Consider the following 24,336-nt stretch of genomic DNA (forward strand, 5'->3'; position numbering starts at 1 on the left):
GTTTGCCTGGCAGCCTGGTGCAGGACCACACCTCCCAGGGTAGTAAATACAGGTTGGGTGGAGATGGATAGAGAGCAGTCCTGAGAAGGACTTGGGTGTGCTGGGTGATGAGAATCTCAACATGACCCAGCAACCTGCACTTGCAGCCCAGACCAAACATGTCCTGAGCTGCATCCCCAGCAGTATGGGCAGCAGCTGGAGGTAGGGGATTCTGCCTCTCTGACAGACTCTGTCAGATCCCACCTGATGTACTAGATCCAGCACTGGAGCCTCCAGCACAAGAACATGGAACTGTTGAAGCGGGTGCAGAGGAGACGATCAGAGGGATAGAGCCCCTCTTCTGTGAGGACAGGCTGAGGCAGGACTGTTCATCCTAAAGATGAGTAGGCTTCAGGAAGACCTTATTGCAGGTCTCCATTATTTGAAGGGGAGCTACAGAATAACCAGACTTTTTATAAAGCCATGTGGTGACAGGACAAGGGGTAACTGCTTCAAACTGGAAGAATCTCAATTGAGAGAGACATCAAGAAGAAACTCTTCACCATGAAGAGTGGTGAGGCACTGGAACAGGCACAGAGTTGTAGAGGCTCCAATCCTGGAGGTGTTCAAAGGCAGGTTGGATGGGGCTTTGAGCAACCTGATCTAGTAAGAGTTTTTCTGGCTCATGGTGAGGGGGTTGGAACCAGATAATCTTTAATGTCCCTTCCACCTCAAACCATTTTATGATTCCCAAGGTCCCTATCCAAAGCTGAAGCAGCAGGGTATTGAGCGCTGTGCAAGCACAGGCAGCAGCAGCCCCAAATGTGTGCAGTCTAAGTGCAAGCTTATGTAAGACAGATGGTGGGGTGGGAGAAAGGAAGTATCTTCCTCTGCACTTTACAGCTGGAAGAAAAGATCCCAGAATTGATGTGATTGAGGTCTTGCAGGCAGAACAATGTTAATACATCTCCTTTCCCTAATTTTGAAAAGGCCAAATTGGTTCTACAGCATTCTGTAAAATTAATAGAACTATGGTTAGTGTTTAGTGCCAAATCCTATCCTCAGTTCCATTATTCCTGACTATCCTTCCAAGATTAAGGTATTGAGGACCCTATTCTCTTCCAGATGAAAAAACTTAAAGAGTCAGTTCAGGAAACAATTTGTGTGTACACACATACATACATAGAAAACAGAGTTCTACTTGAGAAGCATTATGCTTCTGTCTCTCAAACTTAGAGCTCTAGCACTGAACACATTCAGTGTCCTTCCTCACATGCTCTTTGATCAAGTACTGACTATTAAGTAAAGAGGATGAACAGAGAACATACATGAATCTATGAGCTGGTGCAAGAGAAAAGTCCAGATTCTAGCTAACATGGGCTGCATCAATAGGCTGAGGCCAGCAGCATGAGGTTCAAGAAGGTCAAGTGCTGGGCCCTTTACTTGGGTCACAACAACTCTATGCAAGGCTCCAGACCTGTGGCAGAGCAGCTAGAAGCTGCTTGCAAACAAAGGACCTAGAGGTGTCAGTCAACCGCCAGCTGAAAATGAGGCAGTAGGCACACAAGTGGCCAAGAAGGCCAACCATATCCTGGCTTTTATCGGGAATAGTGTGGCCAGCAGGACTAGGCTAGGGATTGTGCCCCTATACTTGTCACTGGTAAGGCCACACCTTGAATCCTGGCTCCAGTTTTGGGCCCCTCACTACAAGATGAACATTGAGGTGCTGGAGCATGTCCAGAGAAGGGCAGAGAAGCTGATGAAGTGTCTAGCACACAAGCCTCCTGAGCAATGTCTGAGGCAACTGGGGTTGTTTAGCCTGGAGAAAAGGAGGGAGACATCACTCTGCAACTACCTGAAAGGAGGTGGTAGTAAGGTCAGTGTTGGTCTCTCTATGATACAAGAGGAAATGGCCTCAAGAGGTTTAGGTTGGACATTAGGAAAAATGTCTTTACTGAAAGGGTTGTCAAGCCCTGGAACAGGCTGCCCAAGAAAGTGGTAGAGTCACCATCCATGGAGGGATTTAAAAGGTTGTAGATGTGGTCCTGAGGGACCAGGGTTAGTGGTGACCTGGCAACACCGAGTTAACAATTGGACTCAATGTTCTTAAAGGTCTTTTCCAACCAAATTGATTCTATATATTATAAAATCTGACACAGTTGGACTCGGCAATCTAAACTGTAAACTCCTGAGGGCAAGCACTGATGTTGTTCTGTCTGTATCACAGAGCATGCAGCCATTGCTAGTAACTTTCGGGATAACTCACATCTTTTGTAGTCCTCAGCTGTGTGGTCAAAACGGAACAGTCCGGCTGCCCAAAACTCTGCTTGCCAATTTAAATGGAACTGCATCCTGCCTTTGCTCTTTGAGTCCATTCTTGAGTAGCTGATAGTATCTGCAGATAAATTCTCACAGAGTGTCATTTGAGAACAAAACTGCCGACAGAGAATGAAGCACCTGACTGCATCTGCCAATCAGCAGCTAAACGATCAACACACTTCAGATGAGAACATGGACATGTGGATAGGCACAAATCAAGAGGCACACAGTACCCTGCACAGACAAAAAAACATCAAAAAAGACCAATAGCAGCCACGTGTAAAAAACTAAATCTGCTTCCACAGATGTGTAAGCCCAAGTGAATTAGAAATCTAAATACAAAACATTCAGACATATGCACAGGTCAGACAGAATCACAGAATGGCAGGGGCTGAAAGGGACCTCTGGAAATCAACACCCCTGCCAAGGCAGGTTCACCTAAAGAAGGTCATACAGGATTACAATCAGGCAGGTTTTGAGTGCCTCCATCACCTCATTTTCTAGAGAACTAAGACACCAGCAAAGACAGAAATGCAGATTTTTGTTTTCACTCTGGACAGATCTGTTTTCTGATGTTATTCCCATTTAAAAAAAAAAAAAGTTTCAACTTTCCCCCAACCATTCCTCTGAAATGTTATACAACAAAAACCACTGCTCCCTCTGAGAAGTCTGCTCCAGTGAACTCCATATGCTGCAAACACCCTGTCAACATTTCAAATGGAAGGTGCTGTGTAAGGTACTCTCATGCTGACCCTCCTTTTTGTATTGTAGCTTTCATAAATACACGATTAATCCAACACACACATTGCACATGGCAAGCACAACCCTGTGACATGGTTATGGATGAGTGGGCAAAATCAGAACATTTAGCAGCTTTTTCCATGTTCCCAGAACATCTTGTGATGCTGATACAGAATCAAAGAATGGCTTGGGTTAGAATCATAGAATCAACCAGGTTGGAAGAGACCTCCAAGATCATCTAGTCCAACCTAGCACCCAGCCCTAGCCAGTCAACCAGACCATGGCACTAAGTGCCTCATCCAGGCTTTGCTTCAACACCTCCAGGGGCGGTGCCTCCACCACCTCCCTGGGCAGCCCATTCCAATGCCAATCACTCTCTCTGACAACAACTTCCTCCTAACATCCAGCCTATACTTTCCCTGGCACAACTTGAGACTGTGTCCCCTTGCTCTATTGCTGGTTGCCTGGCAGAAGAGGCCAACCCCCACCTGGCTACAATGTCCCTTCAGGTTGTTGTAGACAGCAACAGGTTGGAAGAGACCTTTAAAGGTCACCTAGTTCAACCCTCCTACAGTCAGCAGGAGCATCTGCATCTAGAGCAGGTTGCTCAGAGCTCCATCCATCCTGACAAGGACTAGTTCATGAGATGAGCTATCTACCACCTCTCTGGGCAACCTAGGCCAGTGTTCCACCACTTCATCCTTCTTCTATTTAGTCAGAACTTCCTCAGTTTTAATTTTAAACCATCCTGCCTTGTCCTGTCATAACAGGCCACACTAAACAGTCTGTCCCAGTCTTTCCTGTTGGCCCCTTTAAGTACTGAAAGGCTGTAATAAGTTTTCGATATACAGGAGGCCAAATGCACTCTTACTACTGAAGCCTTTGCTGGAGTGAACTAGCTCCAGCTCCATGAAATTCAGTGAGAACACTTTGCCTCTGTTTTCAGAAGGAAAAGGAAATGGAAAAGACATCTCCAAGAGTTAGCCAGCAGCATCTCATTGCCCATCACTAAGCAAGGCAAAACACAAAGGTGCAGAGTTACAGCTCAAAGTTCTCCAGACTCAGGGCAGGAAATCTAAGCAGAGAGAAATGTTCTTTCTACTGACTGCAGTTGAGCAGGGAGTTGTCCTCAGTTCTATCAGAAAGACCCATCACCTTATGTTTGCATGGCAGTACACAAAACAAGTATCAGCCTTAATTCAGAGACTCTATCACATCTCTAGCAAGTGATATAAGCAGTTCCTCAGCTTCCCTGCTTTTAGTTTGTTATGAAAAGAGGGGGTCTGGGGGGAAAAAAACACAACCAACCAAAAAAACCCAAACCAACACTTGTTTTTTTTAATCCTGTGTGGAAATCCCCATTAATTTATGCTGTGTTGTCCAGCAAATCAGAGAATCATAGACTCACAGAATGGTAGGGGTTGGAAGAGACCTCTGGACATCACTGAGTCCAGCTTCCCTGCCAAAGCAGGATCATCTAGGATAGATACTCAGGAAAGCATCCAGATGGGACCTGAAAGTCTCTAGACAAGGAGATTCCATAACCTTCCTAGGCAGCCTGCCCCAGGGCTCTGTCAACCTCACAGTAAAGAAGTTTCTCCTCATGTTGAGATGGAACTTCCAGGGTTTTAGTTTCTGTCCATTGGCCCTCCTCCTATCACAGGGCACCACTGAAAGACTGGTACCTTCTTTTTGATACCCACTCTTCAGATATTTATAGACATTAATAAGATCCCCTCTCAGTCTTCTCTTTTCCAGACAGAACTGCTCCAGGCCTTTCAGCCTTTCTCATAAGACAATATCAAGCTACTCTACAACAGAATTTATTCTCATGCCTGTTCTTGGGATATGGATCCAAATCAGAGAAACAGTACTCTAGCATCCATCTCTTCATTCCAAATCATGAGCTGAAAACAGCAGAAGGGGATAAAACCAGTACAAAGAGAGCAGCTATGTTGTTCCACTAAGGGTAATGGAACTACTCAGAATAGATAAAGCATAGGAGAAACAGAATCCAAATCACAATGGGGAGAAAACAAGCTAAACAATAATAATGCCCAAATATTAAACATGAAACACTTTCAGGTACTTCTGCCCATCTGCTTAATGGAATAACAAATGCTCTTGCACTACCCACCCAGCACACTTTTACTCAAGAGACAATGCAGCCATGAGCTTTCCATGGCATAACATGAGATATGAATGGGGCATTGTTGCTTAATCATTCTCCTAAACATTTACAGGGTGGAAATAAGATCACAGAATCACAGAACATTACGGGGCTGGATGGAACCTCAGGCCACAGGAGGGACACTTTAAAGGCTGCACTACCACGTGTGTCAACAGCAAGAGCTGACCAACATCTGGTTTAATTCATTTTTTGAGCTGTTTACTAGCTGGAGACTAGGTGTTATTTCCTCTTTGAGATGGGAAATGTCTTTAATTGACACTGGTGCATCTTCTCCATGCCAAACAAGCACTCAAGAGATTCCAGGAAACCCATTTAAGCAGTAGTGGTAGGAACAGGGACTGGGATTTGCCTATGGAGAGTCTTTAGATCACAGGGCCCTTGAACAAAAGTTCTCTCTTACTGTGCACGTTAGTGTAGCATTTATTCCTACAGAGCCTGAATTCAGGCACTGTTTCTGGAACATAAAGGTATGAGAAGATTGCTGTGCCCAAAATCTACATCCCCCTTTCAACTCTTGAGCACCCTACTCTCCAAGTCATCTTCTATGACAAGATACAGCCCTTAAGAAACTATACATCACCATTTTTAGGAAACCAGTTTTTTTAATTATCACCTGTTAGCTTAGATTTGGGGAGACCTTTTGATCAAGTGGACTCAGTTTGTCCTACAAAAATCAGTTAAACGTTAGCAAAGCTCCTTATGAATTATTTTCCAGGAGAAACTGGGTGGTTGCTGGTTTTTTTTTCAGATCCACATTTGGCTTTGTGAGCACAAAAAGAGAAATCAAGAGCAACTGAAGGCTGTTAAAGAAAAATCAAAATTCCCTCATATCATCTACATCGGCAAACAGGTTTAAACGGCAGCTGCAGAAGGGTTGTGTAGATGGGCTCTTGGTGCATTCACAAAGGACACCAAACCACATTAACAGCCACATGAACACACATGAAAAAGTCATTTGCAAACCATTACACCTTCAGTTCTGAAAGTAACACATCAAGGCACTCCCTGCTGTACCATGGCCATTGCCTTTCATGTCAGAAATGAGGTATTTTTGGAAGTTTGGCATAAGAATCACATCAACATTTTTGTTAAGAAAAATGGCAGATTCCACATCAGGTCCTTGAAAGGAGTTGTGTGATGCAAGGCTTTGCCATTTTTATCATTTGCAACTCAGTTTCAACTTTGCCTTGCATCACAATAAAACTCTTTCAAAGCCTATTTCAGTCTGATCCCAGGAAAGCATTTGTCCATATCACAAAAACCAGTGTTTAATTTATCATGATCACACACAGATGCCAGTGCAGGCAGATGCCCAAGTGGAACAGAGGAGTTAAGACAGGTCAAGACGAAGGTGCACCAGTGGGGCTTGGCAGGGAACCTGCTTTTAGTGCTTTTGGCTCTAGCTGAGAACATGAGTTTCTTGTTGGTGAGCACTGAAAACAAAATCCTTTCCAAAGAAAGAAAAGGGAAAGAAATAAAAGAAATCCCTTCACAAATTCTACTTCAGGCAACTGTGTATTGGTGTCATAACTTAAAACCAATAAACCGTACAGAGGAGGTGAATCAAAGTTAAACACATCTGTGGATGTTACATTCTTTGATTCTAGTTCTTACACCGATTTTTCAAAACAGACTTCTGATGCCTCAGACTCAGCTGGCAGAAGTGTTTTATTCAGGCTCTCCAGCCAGTGATCCACCACAGGTATTAAGTCCCCTGGGGAAGGCAGGCTCAGGGGTAATACACATACTTGTTTCATTACAACATCTTAAAAAATGTAAAAATTCTAAAAAACCAACTGTAAGCTGACCTCCAGCCAAAGTACACATTAATTATACAGCTTAAGTCAGGCGGATGCTCAAGGAAAAGAGATATAATGTTACACCCAGCTGGATACTTTGTAGTTAGCACAAATGTAATATAAAGCGTACCAGAGTTTGTCAAGTGTCTGTCTGGATTTTCAGTTTTCATTAGTACTATAATTAAAACCACATTTTCAGCTATATTACCTATAACAAGAAAGGAATGAGAAATGAGGTTGTCAAGGTCAGTCTCTTTCTGCTCTTTATACTGAGTATCTGCAGGCCACAAGTTGTTGAATTTGGTGTAAACCAGAGTAATAGGCTGGAATGTCACGTTACAACCAAACCTTTGTGGTTGAAAAGACAAACTTATGAGGTCACTTCCTTTTAATCACCAATGGAGCGTATTTATCAACAGTCATATAAGTCAGGAAGACAGGCAGGCAGATGACAGACAGACTGACAGATATATGGGAACACAAACACCCTAAGCACAGATACGACAGAGCTGATGCACAGAAACATTCCTTTCCAGACAGCTGTGCTGATCTGATGCTGTCACTGTCCTTCCCATCTACAAATGACACCACTGTAAACACTTTTTTTTTTTGCCCATTCTATGGCTACTGACAAAGGACCCAGCAAAGATTAGGAAAATATGAACAATGGATGGCTTGGACAAGAACGAGCAGAGAAGGTTTAGAACCAGATTCGTGGGTTTAACACTTTCAGAGAGATTTGCTTAAGTTCTACAAAGCAAAGTGAGCAGAGCTCCTAGCAGAGACATGTTATTCCAACCACTAGAGTGGATGCCTTCGAGGTTGGTGGTGAGAAGCAGCTTAACTTCATGAACTCAGCACAAGCCAACATCTTACTATGGATCTGACTCAAATTCCAGTAGAATGAATGCATTTTTTTTCATATTGAAGTGCAAATAAGTATTGAGGCAACCAAGGCAACAGTGAATGCAAATGGGGTTCCCTAGATGAGCATGTGTCCTAGCAAGCAAATATGGTTTTAGCTTTCAGGAAAACTCAAAAAAAAACCCCAAACAAACCAACAACCAAAACCCCACACTAAAAAGCAAAGCAGTTGATCAGTCGTGTTAAATATAAATGACAGTTTATTTGTGATACTAAAAAGGGCGTTGAGCTTAACTTAAAAAAAAGCCTGTTATGAAGGAGATGAGTGAACTATTACAACACTGAAAGACTTAAAAATGATACCCCAAGAGATAATGCTCTGAGAATAAAGCGAAAGAGTTCATATAAAATACAAAAGGTGTGTTGTAAAGAAGGATCAGAAGGGCAGACTTTGAGCTTCATCTGGTCATAAATCAAAAGCTTGTTCTCCATCATTCTTGTCTATGAGGTCAGCTTTGATTCCCAAGCTACAATTCCCAAAGGATGAAGGCATTTCTATTGGCAAGTATGTGTCTTTCTTCCCCCAGGCTGGCTCTACCAGCCCTGCTGTCACCATGGACTGTCATTATCTCAATCTCTTTACTGCCCAGGATTGCTCCATCCTGGAGCCACAGGGAACTATCACAGGGCTGTGAGAGGAAAACCCAGTTAGAAGACTAAGGGCGTGCAATAGATTAATTGACAAAGAAGTTTATCAAGACAGGCCATCTACAGTAGTTCGTTCTCCTTCAGTGGCCAAATGCTTTCGCACACCAGACTCCAGGTAATGTGTTAGGAATACAAAGTGTTATACAAAATAAACCCCAATGTGTTATACCCCACAGTTTAAAAACTCTACCACCAAAAAAAAAATTAAATGCTCAGAACTACTCTCCACCCAGCTGTGTGCTTCATATTTTTTGTGTGTGTTTGAGTAAGCTAAGCATCAACCTTTAAGCTTTCTCTCGTTCAGATTGTCCATACTCATTAGAATAGTCTGTGTGAATAGGACTGAATGCCAGAGGCCCCTCAGTTTGCCCCTCAAACTTCCATACAGAAACATTCACAAAGCACACTCAGAATGCTGCTTCCCAGGCTTTTTATCTAGCATACTACATCGAATAACAATTACCAGCTTTAGCTACATTTCATGATTCAAAATGTTTCAATTGTTATCCTGTTTTTCCCCTTGAAAGAAAGAAAAACAGAAAAGAAGGAAAAGAGTTAATCTTTGAATACTTCTGGAGTGTTATGCTGGTTTTACTTCAGCAATTCTCACTTAATACAGAGAAACGTTGCTGTGTGGTGTAAAACCTGATAGTTTCTGCAGGTATCTTTAACAAAGATAACATTTACAGAGAATAATAGAGACATCTGATCCTGGATGTTTCTGGAGATAAAAACCTTCATTCTTTCGACAACAGTTTGTAAAGGCAAGGCATTGACAGGGGTAGTCCGAATTTTTTAGTCAAGATCGCCCTCTACTGCTTAGGAGAAGGGAGGACCATACCTGAATGAAGTCTTCACATAACCGAGCTGTGAAGTTTACAACTCGATGATTTGCAACTTCAGTGCTTTCGCAGTGGAGTCGTTCCTTCTCTCCCTCACAACCACACTGCTAAGTGAACGCTGCAAGTGCAGAGCAAGAACTCCATGACAAGATGCTGCCGGAGACAGAAGGAAGATTATTTACAGACCTTCTCCTCTCTCTGAATTAGTACACAACTGCCCCGCGCGCAGGAAGTTCATGTCGCCTCGTAGTATGCCTGCCCTTGCACGGACTCAGTCTCGTAACAGTGGGAGTTGGAAGGCACCTCTGGAAATTATCTAGTTCAATTCCTCTGCTAAAGCAGAGTCACCCACAGCAGGTTGCCCAGGACTGTAATGTCCAAGTGGGTTTGGAATCTCCCCAGAGAAGGACACAGTGACCTCCCTGGGCAGCCTGTTCCAATGCCTGATCACTCTCTCAGTGAAGACATTTTCCCTAATATCTAATTTAAACCTCCCCTGGCACAACTTGAGGACACTTCCTCTTGTTCTATCTCAAATGCTTACCCAAATGCCTTCTCTTTCTGATTTACTATAACTTCAACCAATTTAAACATGCCAGTCAGACCCTCATAAGACTCTTGGACCCTTGTTAAGCCTCTTCTAAACAGGCTTAGTGTCATCTGCCATCCCAGCGATTTCAGTTCGACTGCAAAAGGGAAAGCAGCAGCATATCAAAGTAATTTAACTCATCACCATATGCCTTTTAAATTCTTCAACACCTTCAGCTTCTAGCCATTTATTTTTTATTGTGATGTTTGGGGTTGTTTTTTAAACTTTCTACTGACACTATAATCTGAGGCAGTTTCTCAGAGACATCAAATCTTGGAAGATCCCTAATACATTCTGCAAAGAACAGCAATAGAGAAGTTCATCTCCACCAACAGTTGCCAGTAACCATTATCAAACTGCACAGAATACTAGTTTATTCACCTACAATATCGGTTTTCATCACCAGCTTTAGGGCTGAACCACAGTTCTGGTTTTAATTCTATAGACAAGAAGGATTTATGGGGCTAGAGAGAGTCTAATCCTCTCCCTCTTTCTTTCAGCTCTTAACTCCCTGGTACTATCCTGGCAAAGCAATCCATGCATTCAGTTTTGTGGTGGCAGCAGTTTACAATTCTGAATTCATGAGTAAGTCACTCCAAGAGCCAGCAGCTGTTCTTAGTAAGCAGGGTGGTTTAGGTTGGACATTAGGAAAAATTTCTTCCCTAAAAAGGCTGGCAAGCCCTGAAAAACGGGCTGTCTGGGGCAGTAGTTGAATCATCATTCCTGGAGGGATTTAGAAGCCATGTAAGTGTGGTTAGTTGTGGTTTAACAGTGGACTTGGTAGTGCTGGGTTAATGGCTAGACTCAAGGATCTTGGAAGTCTTTTCCATCCCAAGCAATTCTCTGGTTTTCTGAACTCAGGTTAAAAAGATGTTTGCTTTATCTTTGGTTTGGTGCACACAGACACGAGAGCCTGGTGTAAGCAGAGTAGCATTTGGAACCCAGTTGGCTCTCAGAAGCAAGACACAAAACATTTGCTGAGAAACAAAACATTAAAGTTCTATGGAACAGATCAGTTTGGATAGGATTGCTTCCATAGGAGTCACAACTTGGTCCAAGGTGAAATTCCTAACTTACCTTCCAGACCTCTCTGGATTTTCATGAACTACTTTCTTGCTTTATAAATTTTCTACATAGATTTGGCTGCCAGACCACAAACTCATTCTACTGAGATGCACTTTAATCCTGAGGCATAGAGCTCCTTGGAAAAATCTTGCTGTTTGACTACTCTCACTGCAAACTGTCCTTAGTATCTCTGAGAAGGTATTTATTACTGTGTTAGAGACATAAATGTTTCTTGACCTGTAATACAAGTGTTATTATTTCTCTCTCAAAAACAAAACCAACCCCAAGCAGACAACATGTGAGCACAAACTTACTCCTCTAACTCTGATTAATTGTCGTTGCCAACATGTGCAGTAAGCAACTATTTTCTCATAGGGATGGGAGATTTCTCACGTTCTAACTTTTGTCCATTTTGTCTTCTCTCTCTGCTCTGCACTTCCACAAAAATGCTGTCTCCATCTGTTTTAGACTCTCCCATTATGTATTTTTAGACAGCAGCTCCTGGCCCAATCATGTATCAAAAAGCCAACTAAAATTCTGGTTAAATCACACCCTCTTCATCACCCTTTATCACCAAGGAGATAGCTCTTCCAGACTACATCTATCAGCTCTTGTCACATCTGCCTCCATTTTCTAATTATAGCCTCTGTGGATGTAGGTTCTGGATCTCACAGCCTCAGTTTTCAGGAAGGAATCATCCCTGCCCTTCAACTTCTCCCTCCCACCTCATCTGCCCTAAACAAACTGCAGCAGATATAAAGCCGCCAGAGACGAATGGAAACAAAAGGTGGGCACTGCGGGAGCCTGTGGCATGTATCACAGCATCCCAGTATCACCAAGCTTGGAAGAGACCTCATAGATCATCAAGTCCAACCCTTTACCACAGAGCTCAAGGCTAGACCATGGCACCAAGTGCCACATCCAATCCTGCCTTGAACAGCTCCACCACCTCCCCGGGCAGCCCATTCCAGTGTCCAATGACTCTCTCAGTGAAGAACTTTCTCCTCACCTCCAGCCTAACTTTCCCCTGGCGCATCTTGAGGCTGTGTCCTCTCATTCTGGTGCTGGCCACCTGAGAGAAGAGAGCAACCTCCTCCTGGCCACAACCACCCCTCAGGTAGTTGTACACAGCAATAAGGTCTCCCCTGAGCCTCCTCTTCTCCAGGCTAAACAATCCCAGCTCCCTCAGCCTCTCCCCGCAGGGCTTGTGCCACATTCACCGAGTGCTTTCCAGCACCACGTTAGCTCAGGAACGGCATCCCGGGGGGGGGAGAGGACTGAGGCAATTTGGAAACAACTCGCTGTACAACTGAAAAAACAGCCACCCTTTTGCAGCCAGAAATGCCAGACTAAACTGGTGATGGACATAGAGAGCAAGTCTCACGAAGAGTGGCTGTTTAATCCGAGGGAGGCTGAGGAGAGACCCTGTCACTCTGTAACTCCCTGAAAGGAGGCTGGATTGAGGCGGCTGTGGATCCCCCAGGCCACAAAGGGGAACGGCCTCAGGCTGCACCAGGGGAGGTTTAGCCTGGACGTCAAGTTAAAACTTTCCACTGCAGATGCTGTCAGGCATTGGAACAGGCTTTTTGCAGCCCAAACGATGACACGATTCTAAGAAGAGGCTCTTAAAAGGACCTGAGAGGAGGGTGAAGAAAGGAGGCAGGCAGGCACTGACCCACGCACCGACTCACCCGCGCCCTCACGGCCCTCACCGCCCTCACGGCCCTCACCGCCCTCACGGCCCTCACAGGCCCCCACAGCCGCCAGCGCTAACGGCCGCCCGCGGCTCGAGCCACCGCCGCTTCCCGGCGCACAGCCGCAGCCAATCAGCGCCAAGATCGCCCTACAAAGCCCGCCTCTCCCGCACTCTTCGCCAATCAGAAGCCTCATCCTGTGAAGCCTCGTAGGAGGCTGATCGGCAGCTCCCATTGGGCTCACGGAGGGCAGGGCTGGGCCAATGCGATGGCTCGGGCGGGCGGGGGCCGTTCAAACGGCCGGCGGCCGGGGAGCAGCGCCATGGTGAAGCCGGTGAGGGCAGGGGTGGCGTCAGGATCGAGGGGTCGGGGTTGGAGCTGGGATCCTGGGGTCTCCTTAGCGCCGCCTCAGCCACGGGGCAGCGCAGGCCCCGGCCCCCAGGTGAGTTCCTCGCTCTCCTCCCGCCGCAGCCCTGCGCGATGCAAGCGGGTGGCTGTGACTCGTCTGACGAAGATACTGCTGAGGAGGATCCGACCCCACTCAACATCTCCTGGTGAGACACAGCCCGACCCGGGCACGGCTACTTTGTTTTTTCTCTCGGGGACTGCGCGGGCTTACGCTGTCCGAGTGCCCGGCTCCTGCAGGGGATCCCCATAAGCCTGTGAGCGCTTCAGCCTTGGGGCAGAGCGGCTGAAAACTGCCCGGCAAAGACGGTCCCGGGGATGTTGGTCTGCAGCCGGCTGAAGAGGAGTCATTGTTTGCCCAGGTGGCCAGGAAGGCCAACAGCATTCGGGCCGCATCAGCAATAGTGCGGCCAGCTGGACGAGGGAGGTGAAGGTCTCTCTGTACTCAGCACTGTGAGGCTGTTCCTTAGATACTGAGTTCAGTTTTGGGCCACTCACTACAAGAAGGACATTGAGGTGCTGGAGCAGGTCCATAGCAGGGCAATGAAGCTGGTAAAGGATGTGGAGAACATGTCATGTGAGGAGTGGCTGAGGGACCTGGGGTTGTTCAGCTTGGAGCAAAGGAGTCTGAAGGGAGACTTTGCATTCTCTCCAGCTCCCTGAAAGGAGGATGGAGCCAGGTAGGGGTTAGAATCACAGAATCAGTCAGGGCTGGAAGGGACCACAAGGAGCAGCCAGTTCCAACCCCCCTGCCGTGCTCAGGGACACCCTACCCTAGAGCAGGCTGCACACAGCCTCAGCCAGCCTGGCCTCAAACACCTCCAGCCATGGGGCCTCAACCACCTCCCTGGGCAACCCAGTCCAGCCTCTCACCACTCTCATGCTCAGGAACTTCCTCCTCACATTCCAATCTCAATCTCTCCACCTCTAGTTTTGCTCCATTCCCCCCAGTCCTGTCACTCCCTGACAGACTAAGAAGACCCTCCCCAGCTTTTTTGGAGGCTCCCTTCAGATGCTGGAAGGCCACAAGAAGGTCACCTGGGAGCCTCCTCTGCTCCAGCCTGCACAGCCCCAACTCTTTCAGTCTGTGCTCACAGCAGAGCTGCTGCAGCCCTCTCAGCATCCTCCTGGCCCTGCTCTGGACATGATCCAGCATCTCCACATCCTTCTTGTAATTGGGTTCCAGAGCTCAAGACAAGACTGGATGGGGCACTTAATGCCATGGTCTGGTTGATTGGCTAGGGCTGGGTGCTAGGTTGGACTGGATGATCTTGGAGGTCTCTTCCAATCTGTTTGATTCTGTTCTATGATTCTACGAATAGAAAGTCAACATCATTGTAGCTGGATACAGGACTCCAGGTGGGGTGTCAGCAGAGCGCAGCAGAGGGAAAGAATCACCTCCCTGGCCCTGTTGGCCACATTCCTCCTGCTGCAGTCAAGGCTCCAGTGCTTTATGGCAGTTTGGATCAGCTGTGGCTCCTGAAAAGGGAGTAAGTTAGTCCTGGTGAACTTGCAGTGAACGTGTGTCCCAGTCTGCTTTCACAAGTGTTTGCTGGTCACCATTAGTTGTACCTCTCCGAGTGTCTCAGTGCTAATACAGCAGTTTATCAGCACTTTCCTCATCTTGGGCAGAGGTATGTGATGAAGGACACTACCCAACTTCTGATTCCCCTGTCTGTTGTTTTAGAAGCAATATTGGAATGTTTCCATTTCATGCCTAAAATGAAATTATAGGTAGCAACTCTTCTCATGGTCCCCCAGAAAAGGAGTGTCTAGTAGTGAGTTAACCATTCAAATAACAAAAATCCTCTGCTCTGATTTTGTAATTATTTCCTGCTAGGTTGTCTTTGTCTCCTGTCTACTCTTCTGAGTTCCTGGGAATCTCTTCCCTTCCTGGTAAGATACATTCACTGAATTTTCCAGGCATGTTTGAAGCTGCAGGGAGGTAACCTTGCACTACAAAATTCTGTGCTGCATTTTCTTGGTGGGGTGACTTGGTTTTGTCTTCTGCCTCTGGAGTAATTGTTTTTGAAATACCAAAGCTAATCTAGGGAATGTCTCAGTGCAAGGCCATATGGTAAGGGAAGAGTGGCCACCTTCCACTGTCAGTTTAAATAGTTGTCTTTTTAGCTTGGCTTTCTATTTATAGCAAGCAACAACAGTGAAACAAGGCTGCTTGGAGAAATCTTTTTTGAGATCCACTGAGCTCAAGTTACACTCACTGTGCTAGCAAATCTTGTGCTGCTCTCCCTTAGCACCTGGGTTGAGCTACTACGGCCATGATAGTAAAATAAGCATATAACAAACATCTACCAGAAGTGCACTCCTGCAGTCACAAAAGAGAGACAGCTGCTGGTGGTGACAATGTGAACTTTGCCTGCATCATTTCATGCTTTTCCTCAACTTCAGCCAGCTCTGAGAAAGGCTGGGACTAATGCCACACTAGAGAACCAGAAAACAGCTGTTTAATAACAGTTGAATGTAAGGTATCTTGAAGTGGACAATGGCTGGTGCTGATGAAAATCCCACTAACACTCCAACATCAGTTCATACATCTGCCAAAACCATCTGCATCATGGTTTTGAGCACCCTGAGCTCGCTCTTCTACAAATAGGAGCCTCCAGTCACAGCCCTGCCAGTGCAGATCTTGCTCTGCAGGGTTTTGCTCTCCAAAGTTGTTTTGGGATGTGAACAATCCTGAGTGTTGTGAGGACAGGAGTAAAGCCTCTGTGCCTGCGGGGCTGTGAGTGAAGGAGGAAGGACACAGTGCAAATGTTTTGAGCAGTTAGAGATCACAAACCAAACAATGCTGTGAATATTGGAGTGCAGTGTTCTGCGGGGGTTGTAAATGTGCCTTTGTGGCGTGATCTGAGGAGAAAATGGAAGTGGCAATGTACTGAAGGTTGACTAGTAAGGAGGACTGTTAGTGCAGTTTGTGCTAAGTATTGCAGGATGAGGAACTTGCTTTCCTGACAGTCAGACTACTATGCAGTGATCTCTACCCAGCCTTTTGCTTTGTTGGGGATTTTGTCTTATGTGGGTTTTTTTAAGATGTACACTGATTTATAATAGCCAAAACTTTTAATCTGAAAAATGCACAGCAGCTTTAAACCATGGGCAGATTCTTTTTTAACCCTGCTACAGTGCAGCATTGAGTAACTGATAGTGTTTAAACTGTCTCCTGTGCTATTGATCTGTTTGCAAGAATATGAACTGTTTTGGAGTGTGGCTTTGCTGCTTGCTTTGGTCTCAGGAGGAATTTGTGCTCTACTTTTCAGCTGTAGCAGCCATTTCATAAATGTCCCTTACCTGGGGCAGTAATTGTCCTTCATAATTTGTTTTAGGTTGCAGGTTTAAGGATATTAGAAGAAATCTTCAGAAAGATATAGGTGAGTCTCCTGGCTGGTGTGTGAGTGCTTCATGTAACAGACAAGAACAAGATGCAGGTGTCACAGGATTCCAACATCTGCCTGTCTCAGAGCCAAAACTGTTTCACAAATCTACGATTTGCCTCTTTTCCTGTGCCCCAATAAGGACAGTGTGCACTTGCAGCCCAGAAAGCCAAGCAGAGCCTGGGCTGCAGCAGCAGCAGTGTGGCCAGCAGGGCCAGGGAGGGGATTCTCCCCCTCTGCTGTGCTCTGCTGAGACCCCACCTGGAGTACTGCATCCAGTTCTGGAGCCCCTGGGACAAGAGGGCTGTGGAGGTGCTGGAGTGTGTCCAGAGCAGGGCCAGGAGGATGCTCAGAGGGCTGCAGCAGCTCTGCTGTGAGCACAGACAGAAAGAGTTGGGGCTGTGCAGGCTGGAGCAGAGGAGGCTCCCAGGTGACCTTCTTGTGGCCTTCCAGGATCTGAAGGGGGCCTCCAAAAAAGCTGGGGAGGGTCTTCTTAGTCTGTCAGGGAGTGACAGGACTGGGGAGGAGGTGGTGAGATTGAGATTGGAGGTGAGGAGGAAGTTCTTGAGCATGAGAGTGGTGAGAGGCTGGACTGGGTTGCCCAGGGAGGTGGTTGAGGCCCCATGGCTGGAGGTGTTTGAGGCCAGGCTGGCTGAGGCTGTGTGCAGCCTGCTGTAGGGTAGGGTGTCCCTGGGCATGGCAGGGGGGTTGGAACTGGCTGCTCCTTGTGGTCCCTTCCAACCCTGACTGGTTCTGTGACTTGCACTGATGCTGGTTTAGAGAGTTAAAATAGTTACTAGATGAAGTGTATTAAAGCAACAGATGCAGCAGAGTTAGGTCTGCCAGTGGTAGATGTACAAACAGCAAATAATTGAACTCAAGTTAATAGGTCTTGAGTGACATCTGCCAAAGTTGGAGAGATGTAAGGTTTTGCAGTAGCTTTAATGTGTAATAGAAATGCAGCAAAAGTTCAGCTGTATGTTCTTTCCAAGTGCGTGTCCCTGTCTTCAGAGGAAGAAAAAGAGCACAGCCCCTCAGCTGTCCTCACCTCTGCTAAATCCACAGTCTCTCCCACTACCCAGAGATATTCCTCTTGGTTTTTATACTCTAACCCTATCTGTCTCTGCCTTGTAGGTGATATTTAGAGCAATTTGGGTGGCAAGTTGAGTACCATAGTTACACCAAACATGTATGTACTCTGTTTGGCTTATTGTACTGAGGGGTGTCAACTTTAAAACTGCAGTTTTTTAGGCAAAGATCTTCACTCAGGCAATTATAGCCTCCAAAATCTGCTCTGAAGATGTATGTTTTTGTTGTTTTAGCCATGCTTCATTGGCTTTAGCTGAAACGAGGCCATCTTATCTTCACAAGTCTCCCTCCTTCAGCCACTTGGCAGGGCAGCTTTGTAGATCTTCATTCCCACAGATAACATAAACATCACTTGACTGTCAGCATCTCAACTTTGCTCCTGAAGCTCTCTAAACTAACTTGCATTCCTGCCCCACAGTAAGCTAAGCAGTTACCCCACAGCAGGTAAACTGAAAACATAAGTTGCTGAGAAGCTAGAGGATTACTGTGTTGTAGTCTGGAGACTGCTGGAGTTGCTGCTTATCTAATCTGAGGATAAAGACCACAGAACCATGGACTGGTTTGCATTGGAAGGATCATCTGTTTCCAACCTACTTGCCCCAGGCAGGAACACCAGGTTGCTCAAGTCCCCATCCAACATGCCTTTGAACACTTCCAAGGTTGGAGCTTCCATAATTCCTCTAGGCAACTTGTTCCAGTGCCTCAGCACCCACGTGGGAAAGAATTTCCTCCTGATGTCTAATCTGATTTGAGCTTCTTCCAGTTTGAAGCCATTCCCCTCATCCTGTCATGTCCATCCTCAGCCCTCCTGTAGTCCCCTTCAAATACTGCAAGGCTGCTCTAAGGTGTCCCCAGAGCCTTCTCCAGGCTGGAGAATGAAGGGCTCCAGCCAGGATCCAGACACTGGGTATCCAAGCTAGTGGAATTCTAGTCACAGTTCTATAAAGAGTACTGTAGTTGTCCATGTCCTTGCCATGGAGTCAGAGTGCAGGCTCGCTCTTTACAAAGTTGCCTTGACAGCAATGTCCTTCTGAGTTTAGTTTGCTTGGAGATGTAGCAAATACCTTAGCACAGTCGCTGTTAGGAGTACTAAGAGCACTCTCAAGGGTGCAGTGCCACTTTTTCTGTGACTTTTCTGCCACATACTGGACCAACAGTCAAGGTGTTTCCCGGCTGGAGTGCTGCAGGCATCTACACCTCTTTCACAGTAACCGTGAGGTCTGCTCAGTTGTGTGCATCAGAAGGCATCTGCAAAGCAGTCAAGATCAAGATGCATTAGAAACTTAAAACCTCCTTTTCCCAGAGAGAAGTGAGATTGGGATAGAAAAGACGAAATTCTGTAGAGATTTGTGCCGATTGCTCTTCTGGTGCTCGGGCTGACACCAGAGCCTGGCTGTGCTGGGACACGGCCGCAGCAGGAGGCGGGAGGGAGCGGTGCCTAAGCTGGCCGCAGTTAACAGGCTTGGCGGAGTGCTGATGCGGTTTCTAGTGGGGCCTGTCTCAAGACTTGCTCTGAACTGAGAAAGTTGCTCTTGTGGGTTACCTGAAGGCAAATGTGGGAGAGACTCGGGAGAAGTAAATAGTGTTTAAGGCAAAACTGCTGACTCCTATTGTCTTACCCTCAAAGATTAAACAAGAGGAGAAGTGCCATGTAGCTTATCTGTTGGTCCGTGGGCTGGCTAGGCTTTTGTTCAGCTGTACATGCCTTTATCTGTTGGCAGAGGAGCTAAAGCAGCATGGGACCCAGGAGATATTTGTGCTTTGTACCAGAGGAGAGTTCTTAAAATACCGAGTTCCAAACCTTGTAGATGCTTACCAGCAGCAGGAGCTCTGTGTGCACCACTATCCTATTCCTGATGGAGATGTTCCAGACATTGCCACGTGCTGCAGAATCCTGGAAGAGCTCAGAAGCTGCCTGGAGAGTAACCGGAAAACAGTCATACAGTTAAGTGCTGTCCTTCCACCCCACACTCCTCTAAGGGACCAGCTTCTCTCAGCACCAGCTGAAAATTAACCCTGTCAAAGGACAGTTGCATTCTTTGAAGTTAGTTTGAGCTCTGGAAAGCTGCATGTTTTCCCTCATGCACCCTTTGGGAGCCAACTTGTCATTTGTAGGGTTTGACTCTTCCATTTTTTCCCCTTGCTCACTGCAGCAAGCACTTCAAAACATGTGTTGAGTGGCACCACACGACTCCTTGCTGCTAGGCTGGTTGGGTATCAGCTGCACAACACGAGTTGTAAGCTAGAGCAGCTGTTGTCAGAGGAGAGGACAACACACCCCGGGGCTGTTTACCAGGGACCCAGTGGGTTGCAGCAATGCAAAATCCACTCTTCAATTGCATGAAACCAGTTTAAAGTAATTCCAATGCTTGCAGCTGAGCTCAGGGTAGAGGGGCAGAGCTTTCTGGGTTTCCTGGATGATCAGCCTGTCAATCCCCTGGATGACAGCTCCTGCACAGATGCCCACTGAGTCCTTATGCTTCCTGCTGATGCAGAGCCATGCTGCTATCATTAGCTCACAGCTACCTTCAAGGCCTTAAATCTGAAGAAGGACTGAGGTTGTCCATTTTCATGCTCTCCTGCACCTTTGGGACTATTACCATATGAAGGGGAACTTCTGAACTGCAGTGTCTCTAGAAAGACACTGCTTAGGGAAGGTCTGAAGACTAAATGTGAGATAGCTTTGGAAGTATATTCTAACTTTCTTGTACCACTGCCTTCCTTTAGTGAGGCAAGAATTGTGTCTGTATAAAGATGGAAGTGGGTGGGAGGGCTCTGGGTGTTGCAATGAACTACAGCTTCTTACAACCAAGTGTTCTCCTCTCTTTCAGCTGCTTTGGTGGCCTCGGACGTTCCTGTCTCAGTAAGCAGTTGCCTTTACCCCTCAATGCCTGACTAGCTAACCCACCCCACAAAGCCCTTCTCAGGAGACAGAGTTATTCTGCTTCAAGCCTAAATGTGGTTACAATGAAGATCTCAGGTAGCAGGCTAGATAATTGGGCCTGTTTCCTGGGAAAGATGTTGGCAAAAGGTAGCAACATCAGCTGCCTGTATAGAAATTGCATGTGAGGGGTGATGTATATGTGGCAGGTACAAACCACCTAGCTCTGGCCAGCCTAATTTAGGGTAGGGTGTCCTTGCCCATGGTAGGGGGCTTGGAACTAGATGATCATTGTGGTCCCTTCCAACACTGACTGATTCTATGATCCTTGTGGTCCCTTCCAACCCCGACTGATTCTGTGCCATGGAAGGAGGGGATGGTGGTACTGCCAAATAAGCAACCAGAAGACACAAAGGGGATTTAACTGGATGGACTGAGGCTTATTGTTGGTATGATTTCAGAATTTGCCTCCTGAATGCTCAGAAAGTCAAAGGGGAAGAAAAGTGGGAGGATTTTCACCTGTTCCAAGGCAGCAGGCTTGGGCAAGAGAGCAGGCAGATGAGGCAGTATCATCAAATAGCATTCAGCAGAAGATCCAACAGATCTGTGACCCCAGTATGATGAGGTTGAGTTTTTCTAGAGCGGATTTCTTGGGACAAACCTATTCCCATGCAGAAGTGGCACCGAGTAGAGCAGGAGGTACTCAGCAGCATTCACAGCTATCTTCCTTTCCCTTACAGTAGCTGCGTGCCTCCTGCTTCAGCTTTCAGACACACTGGCACCTCAGCAAGTGATAGACAACCTCAGAAGCTTGAGAGGATCTGGGGCCATACAGACCATCAAGGTAAGGAGGTTACAGCAGGTAACACACTGTCAAAACAACAGTAGGGAGCTCAAGCAGTCATCTTCGTTTCACAAAGAGATTGCCCTGTCTGTCTGAGATGCTTCACAGCTGATGTCCCTGCTGCTCTCTTGGGTTTAAGCTGCTTCAAGCGTTCTGACTTCGTGCTGGTTTTGCATTGTTCTGCCTCTGCTGAACTCAGCAGCTCTTGTCCCTGCCTGCTCTTTACCCTCCTTAGTAATTTGTTGCTTTTTTCTGCTTGTCTCTGCCCTTCACTCCTGTCTTTTTGTTGTCTCTTTTTCTGTTGCTCACATTCTTTTCTACTTGGGCATCTGCTGGGTTTTTTCTTCCTTGGTTTTGTTCCATCTTCCTAACTCTTCCTGTTCCAGCTGGCCATGTCCATTGTGTGTGGCTGTCCCATCAATATCCTGGTGGTAAGAAGTGTCCCTAGCCCTAGTGTTAAGCTGCTGAAAGTAAGTTTCTTTCTTTGGGTGAGATTTTTAGCTGCTCTATGTACACCTTTCTGTTGATACAAGCCCTAGCTGTCATGCTGGTAAAACACTTCTGTGTACAGGAAGGAGGAGCTGATAAACAGTTAACACTCTTACAAGGTGGCTGAGGAGACTTGTGAAGTCTATCTCTCAGTTCTAGGACTCTCTGGAAGGCAAATCTTGTTTAAACTCCCTGTTGAAAATGGGTTTTCCCCAAACCCAGGAGGCAGAGGGAGCAGCTTGAATCCCTGGGTTGAAGAGGGGAAGGATCTGAACAGATGTCATTAGAAACCCTCATGGCTACTTGAGGTGGATGATCCTCTAAGCCTCTGCTGGCCAATGCTTTTTTACCTCATTTTGAGCACTTCTGTATTAGAATCATAGAATTATTTCACTTGGAAAAGACCTTTAAGGTCATTGAGTCCAACCTCCAACCACTGTGGCTGTTAAGCCATGTCCTAAAGTGCCATGTCCACAAGTTTCTAGAACACCTTCAGGGATGGTGACTTCAACACCTTCCTGGGCAACCTGTTCCAATGCCTGACCACTCTTTTAGTGAAGATTTGTTTTTCCTAATATCCAATTTAAACTTCCCCTGGCACAATTTTAGGCTGTTTGCTCTCATTCTATCACTGGATGCTAGGGAGAAGAGACCACCTCACTACAAACTCTTTTAGGTAGTTGTAGTCCCATCAATACAGCACATGATGTATGAGCTGACCTAAAATCCTTAGTACAAACTGCTGTGGATCATCATAGTAGCTAAAGGTTGTGTACTGCACTCTAGACTCATAGAACAAGGGGACACATCCTCAAGCTGTGCCAGGGCAGGTCTAGGCTGGATGTTAGGAGGAAGTTGTTGTCAGAGAGAGTGATTGGCATTGGAATGGGCTGCCCAGGGAGGTGGTGGAGTCTCTGTGCCTGGAGGTGTTCAAGCAAAGCCTGACTGGGGCACTTAGTGCCATGGTCTGGTTGGTTGGCCAGGGCTGGGTGCTAGGTTGGACTGGCTGAGCTTGGAGCTCTCTTCCAACCTGGCTGATTCTATGATTCCGGTGAGTAATGCTCTTGGTCAGCCAAGTGAATTCTGACATGAAGCTCCCACCTACTGAGGACCATGTTTTGCATTACCTGCAGCTCACATGTGCCCTGTATGAGGAACCACAGGAGATAGGATCCAAGCCATCTGTGTCTGATGGTGAAAGGGTCCAGAGGATTTGGAGTAAGACCAAATGAATGGTGCAGGCTATCAAACAGCTCTGGAGATGGGTAATGCCCTTTCTGAAAGTAGAGTGTACTCACTGCCAATGTGGTTGTGGTTTTCCAGCAGTACAATTACCTCCATGACTTCAGAGAGAAGCTAGCTGCACACCTGGCGACAAAGGGCACGGCCTTACGATCCGTATCGCGGTAACTACCCCTGCCAGGGCTCACCTGTGTCTACATGGCTGTGGCAGACACCTGGGTGAGAAACTTCACTCCTGACCCTTACAGCTTCTCTTAGCTGCTCCTGCCTGTGTGACACACCTGCTCGCTTTCACATGTGTATTTAAAGGGGTGGGGGAAGGAAATCCTATAGGACATGCAGGATTTTCCTCTCTTTGGCACTTTAATACTCACTGCCTTAAAGACATGGAAGTGTATTTCTGTTAGCTGCTGTTCTGCTGCTGGCCTGCATGCCTAGAGTTTGTTTTCAATAGAATGATGTCCCTTGCACGGTGTCTGCCTCATGTTTAACATCATTGATACAACAGCAAACACATCTGCTGCCATAGAATCATGGAATCATTTTGGTTGGAAAAGATTGAGTCCAACCACCATCTAACTACCAAGTCAGAACTAAACCATATCTCTTACCACTGCACCTCTGCATCTACTAAACACCTCCAGGGATGGGGATTCAACTACCTCCCTGGGCATGCTCTGCCAGGGTTTGAGAACCCTTTCACTGAAGAGGTTTCTTCTGCTAACCTCAGCCTCCCTCGGTACACCTTGAGGCAGCTTCCTCTTGTCACAAGGGAGCAAAGACTGACAACCTTCCCTGCCCCCATCTGGCTTCAGCCCCCCTTCAGGGAGTTGCAGAGATCCAGATCTCCCCTCAGACTCCTCTTCTCCAGGCTAAACAACTTCAGTTTCCTCAGGTGCTCCTCATCAGCCTTGTTCTGGAGGCCCTTCATTTGCTGCACCCCCTCCAGCACTTCAGTGCCTCGGTAGTGAGGTGCCCAAAACTGAACACTGTATTTTCAGATGTGGCCTCACCAGTGCTGAGACCAGGGGACAATTGCTGCCCTAGATCTGCTGGCCACAACATTGCTGATCCAGGCCAGGATGTTGTTGGCCCTCTTGGCCACCTGGGCATATGCTGATTCATGTTCTGTTGACCAACACCCCCAGGTCTTTCTGGGCAGTTTTCAGCCACTCTGCCCCCAGCCTGGAGTGTTCGTGGATT

General features: G+C 46.6%; 1 protein-coding gene across 4 annotated transcripts; it reads left to right on the forward strand.

Moving 5' to 3' along the window:
• Positions 1-12,982: 12,982 nt before the first annotated feature.
• Positions 12,983-23,603, forward strand: CDKN3 (cyclin dependent kinase inhibitor 3). Of its 4 annotated transcripts, none has more exons than XM_064144943.1 (8): positions 12,983-13,125; positions 13,263-13,345; positions 15,037-15,092; positions 16,541-16,585; positions 19,399-19,621; positions 20,509-20,540; positions 21,299-21,402; positions 23,218-23,603. In XM_064144943.1, exons 1-8 carry the CDS (start codon positions 13,060-13,062, stop codon positions 23,299-23,301), a joined length of 693 nt encoding a protein of 230 aa, XP_064001013.1. In that variant the 5' UTR covers positions 12,983-13,059; the 3' UTR covers positions 23,302-23,603. The 4 variants fall into 4 exon arrangements, with proteins under 4 accessions (XP_064001013.1, XP_064001107.1, XP_064001190.1 ...); XM_064145037.1 differs by having other exon boundaries at positions 12,985-13,125; positions 21,302-21,402; positions 23,215-23,603; XM_064145120.1 differs by having other exon boundaries at positions 12,986-13,125; positions 19,486-19,621; positions 23,215-23,603.
• Positions 23,604-24,336: the final 733 nt, after the last annotated feature.

The sequence above is a fragment of the Pogoniulus pusillus genome, chromosome 1 (assembly GCF_015220805.1).
Source record: "Pogoniulus pusillus isolate bPogPus1 chromosome 1, bPogPus1.pri, whole genome shotgun sequence".
Lineage (NCBI taxonomy): Eukaryota > Metazoa > Chordata > Aves > Piciformes > Lybiidae > Pogoniulus > Pogoniulus pusillus.

Coding starts and splice junctions, on each gene's coding strand:
- CDKN3 (XM_064144845.1), top strand. CDS start 13,060: ATGGCTCGGGCGGGCGGGGGCCGTTCAAACGGCCGGCGGCCGGGGAGC. Junction 13,126..13,262: donor GCAGCGCCATGGTGAAGCCG/GTGAGGGCAGGG, acceptor CTCCCGCCGCAG/CCCTGCGCGATGCAAGCGGG. Junction 13,346..15,036: donor ACCCCACTCAACATCTCCTG/GTGAGACACAGC, acceptor ATTTCCTGCTAG/GTTGTCTTTGTCTCCTGTCT.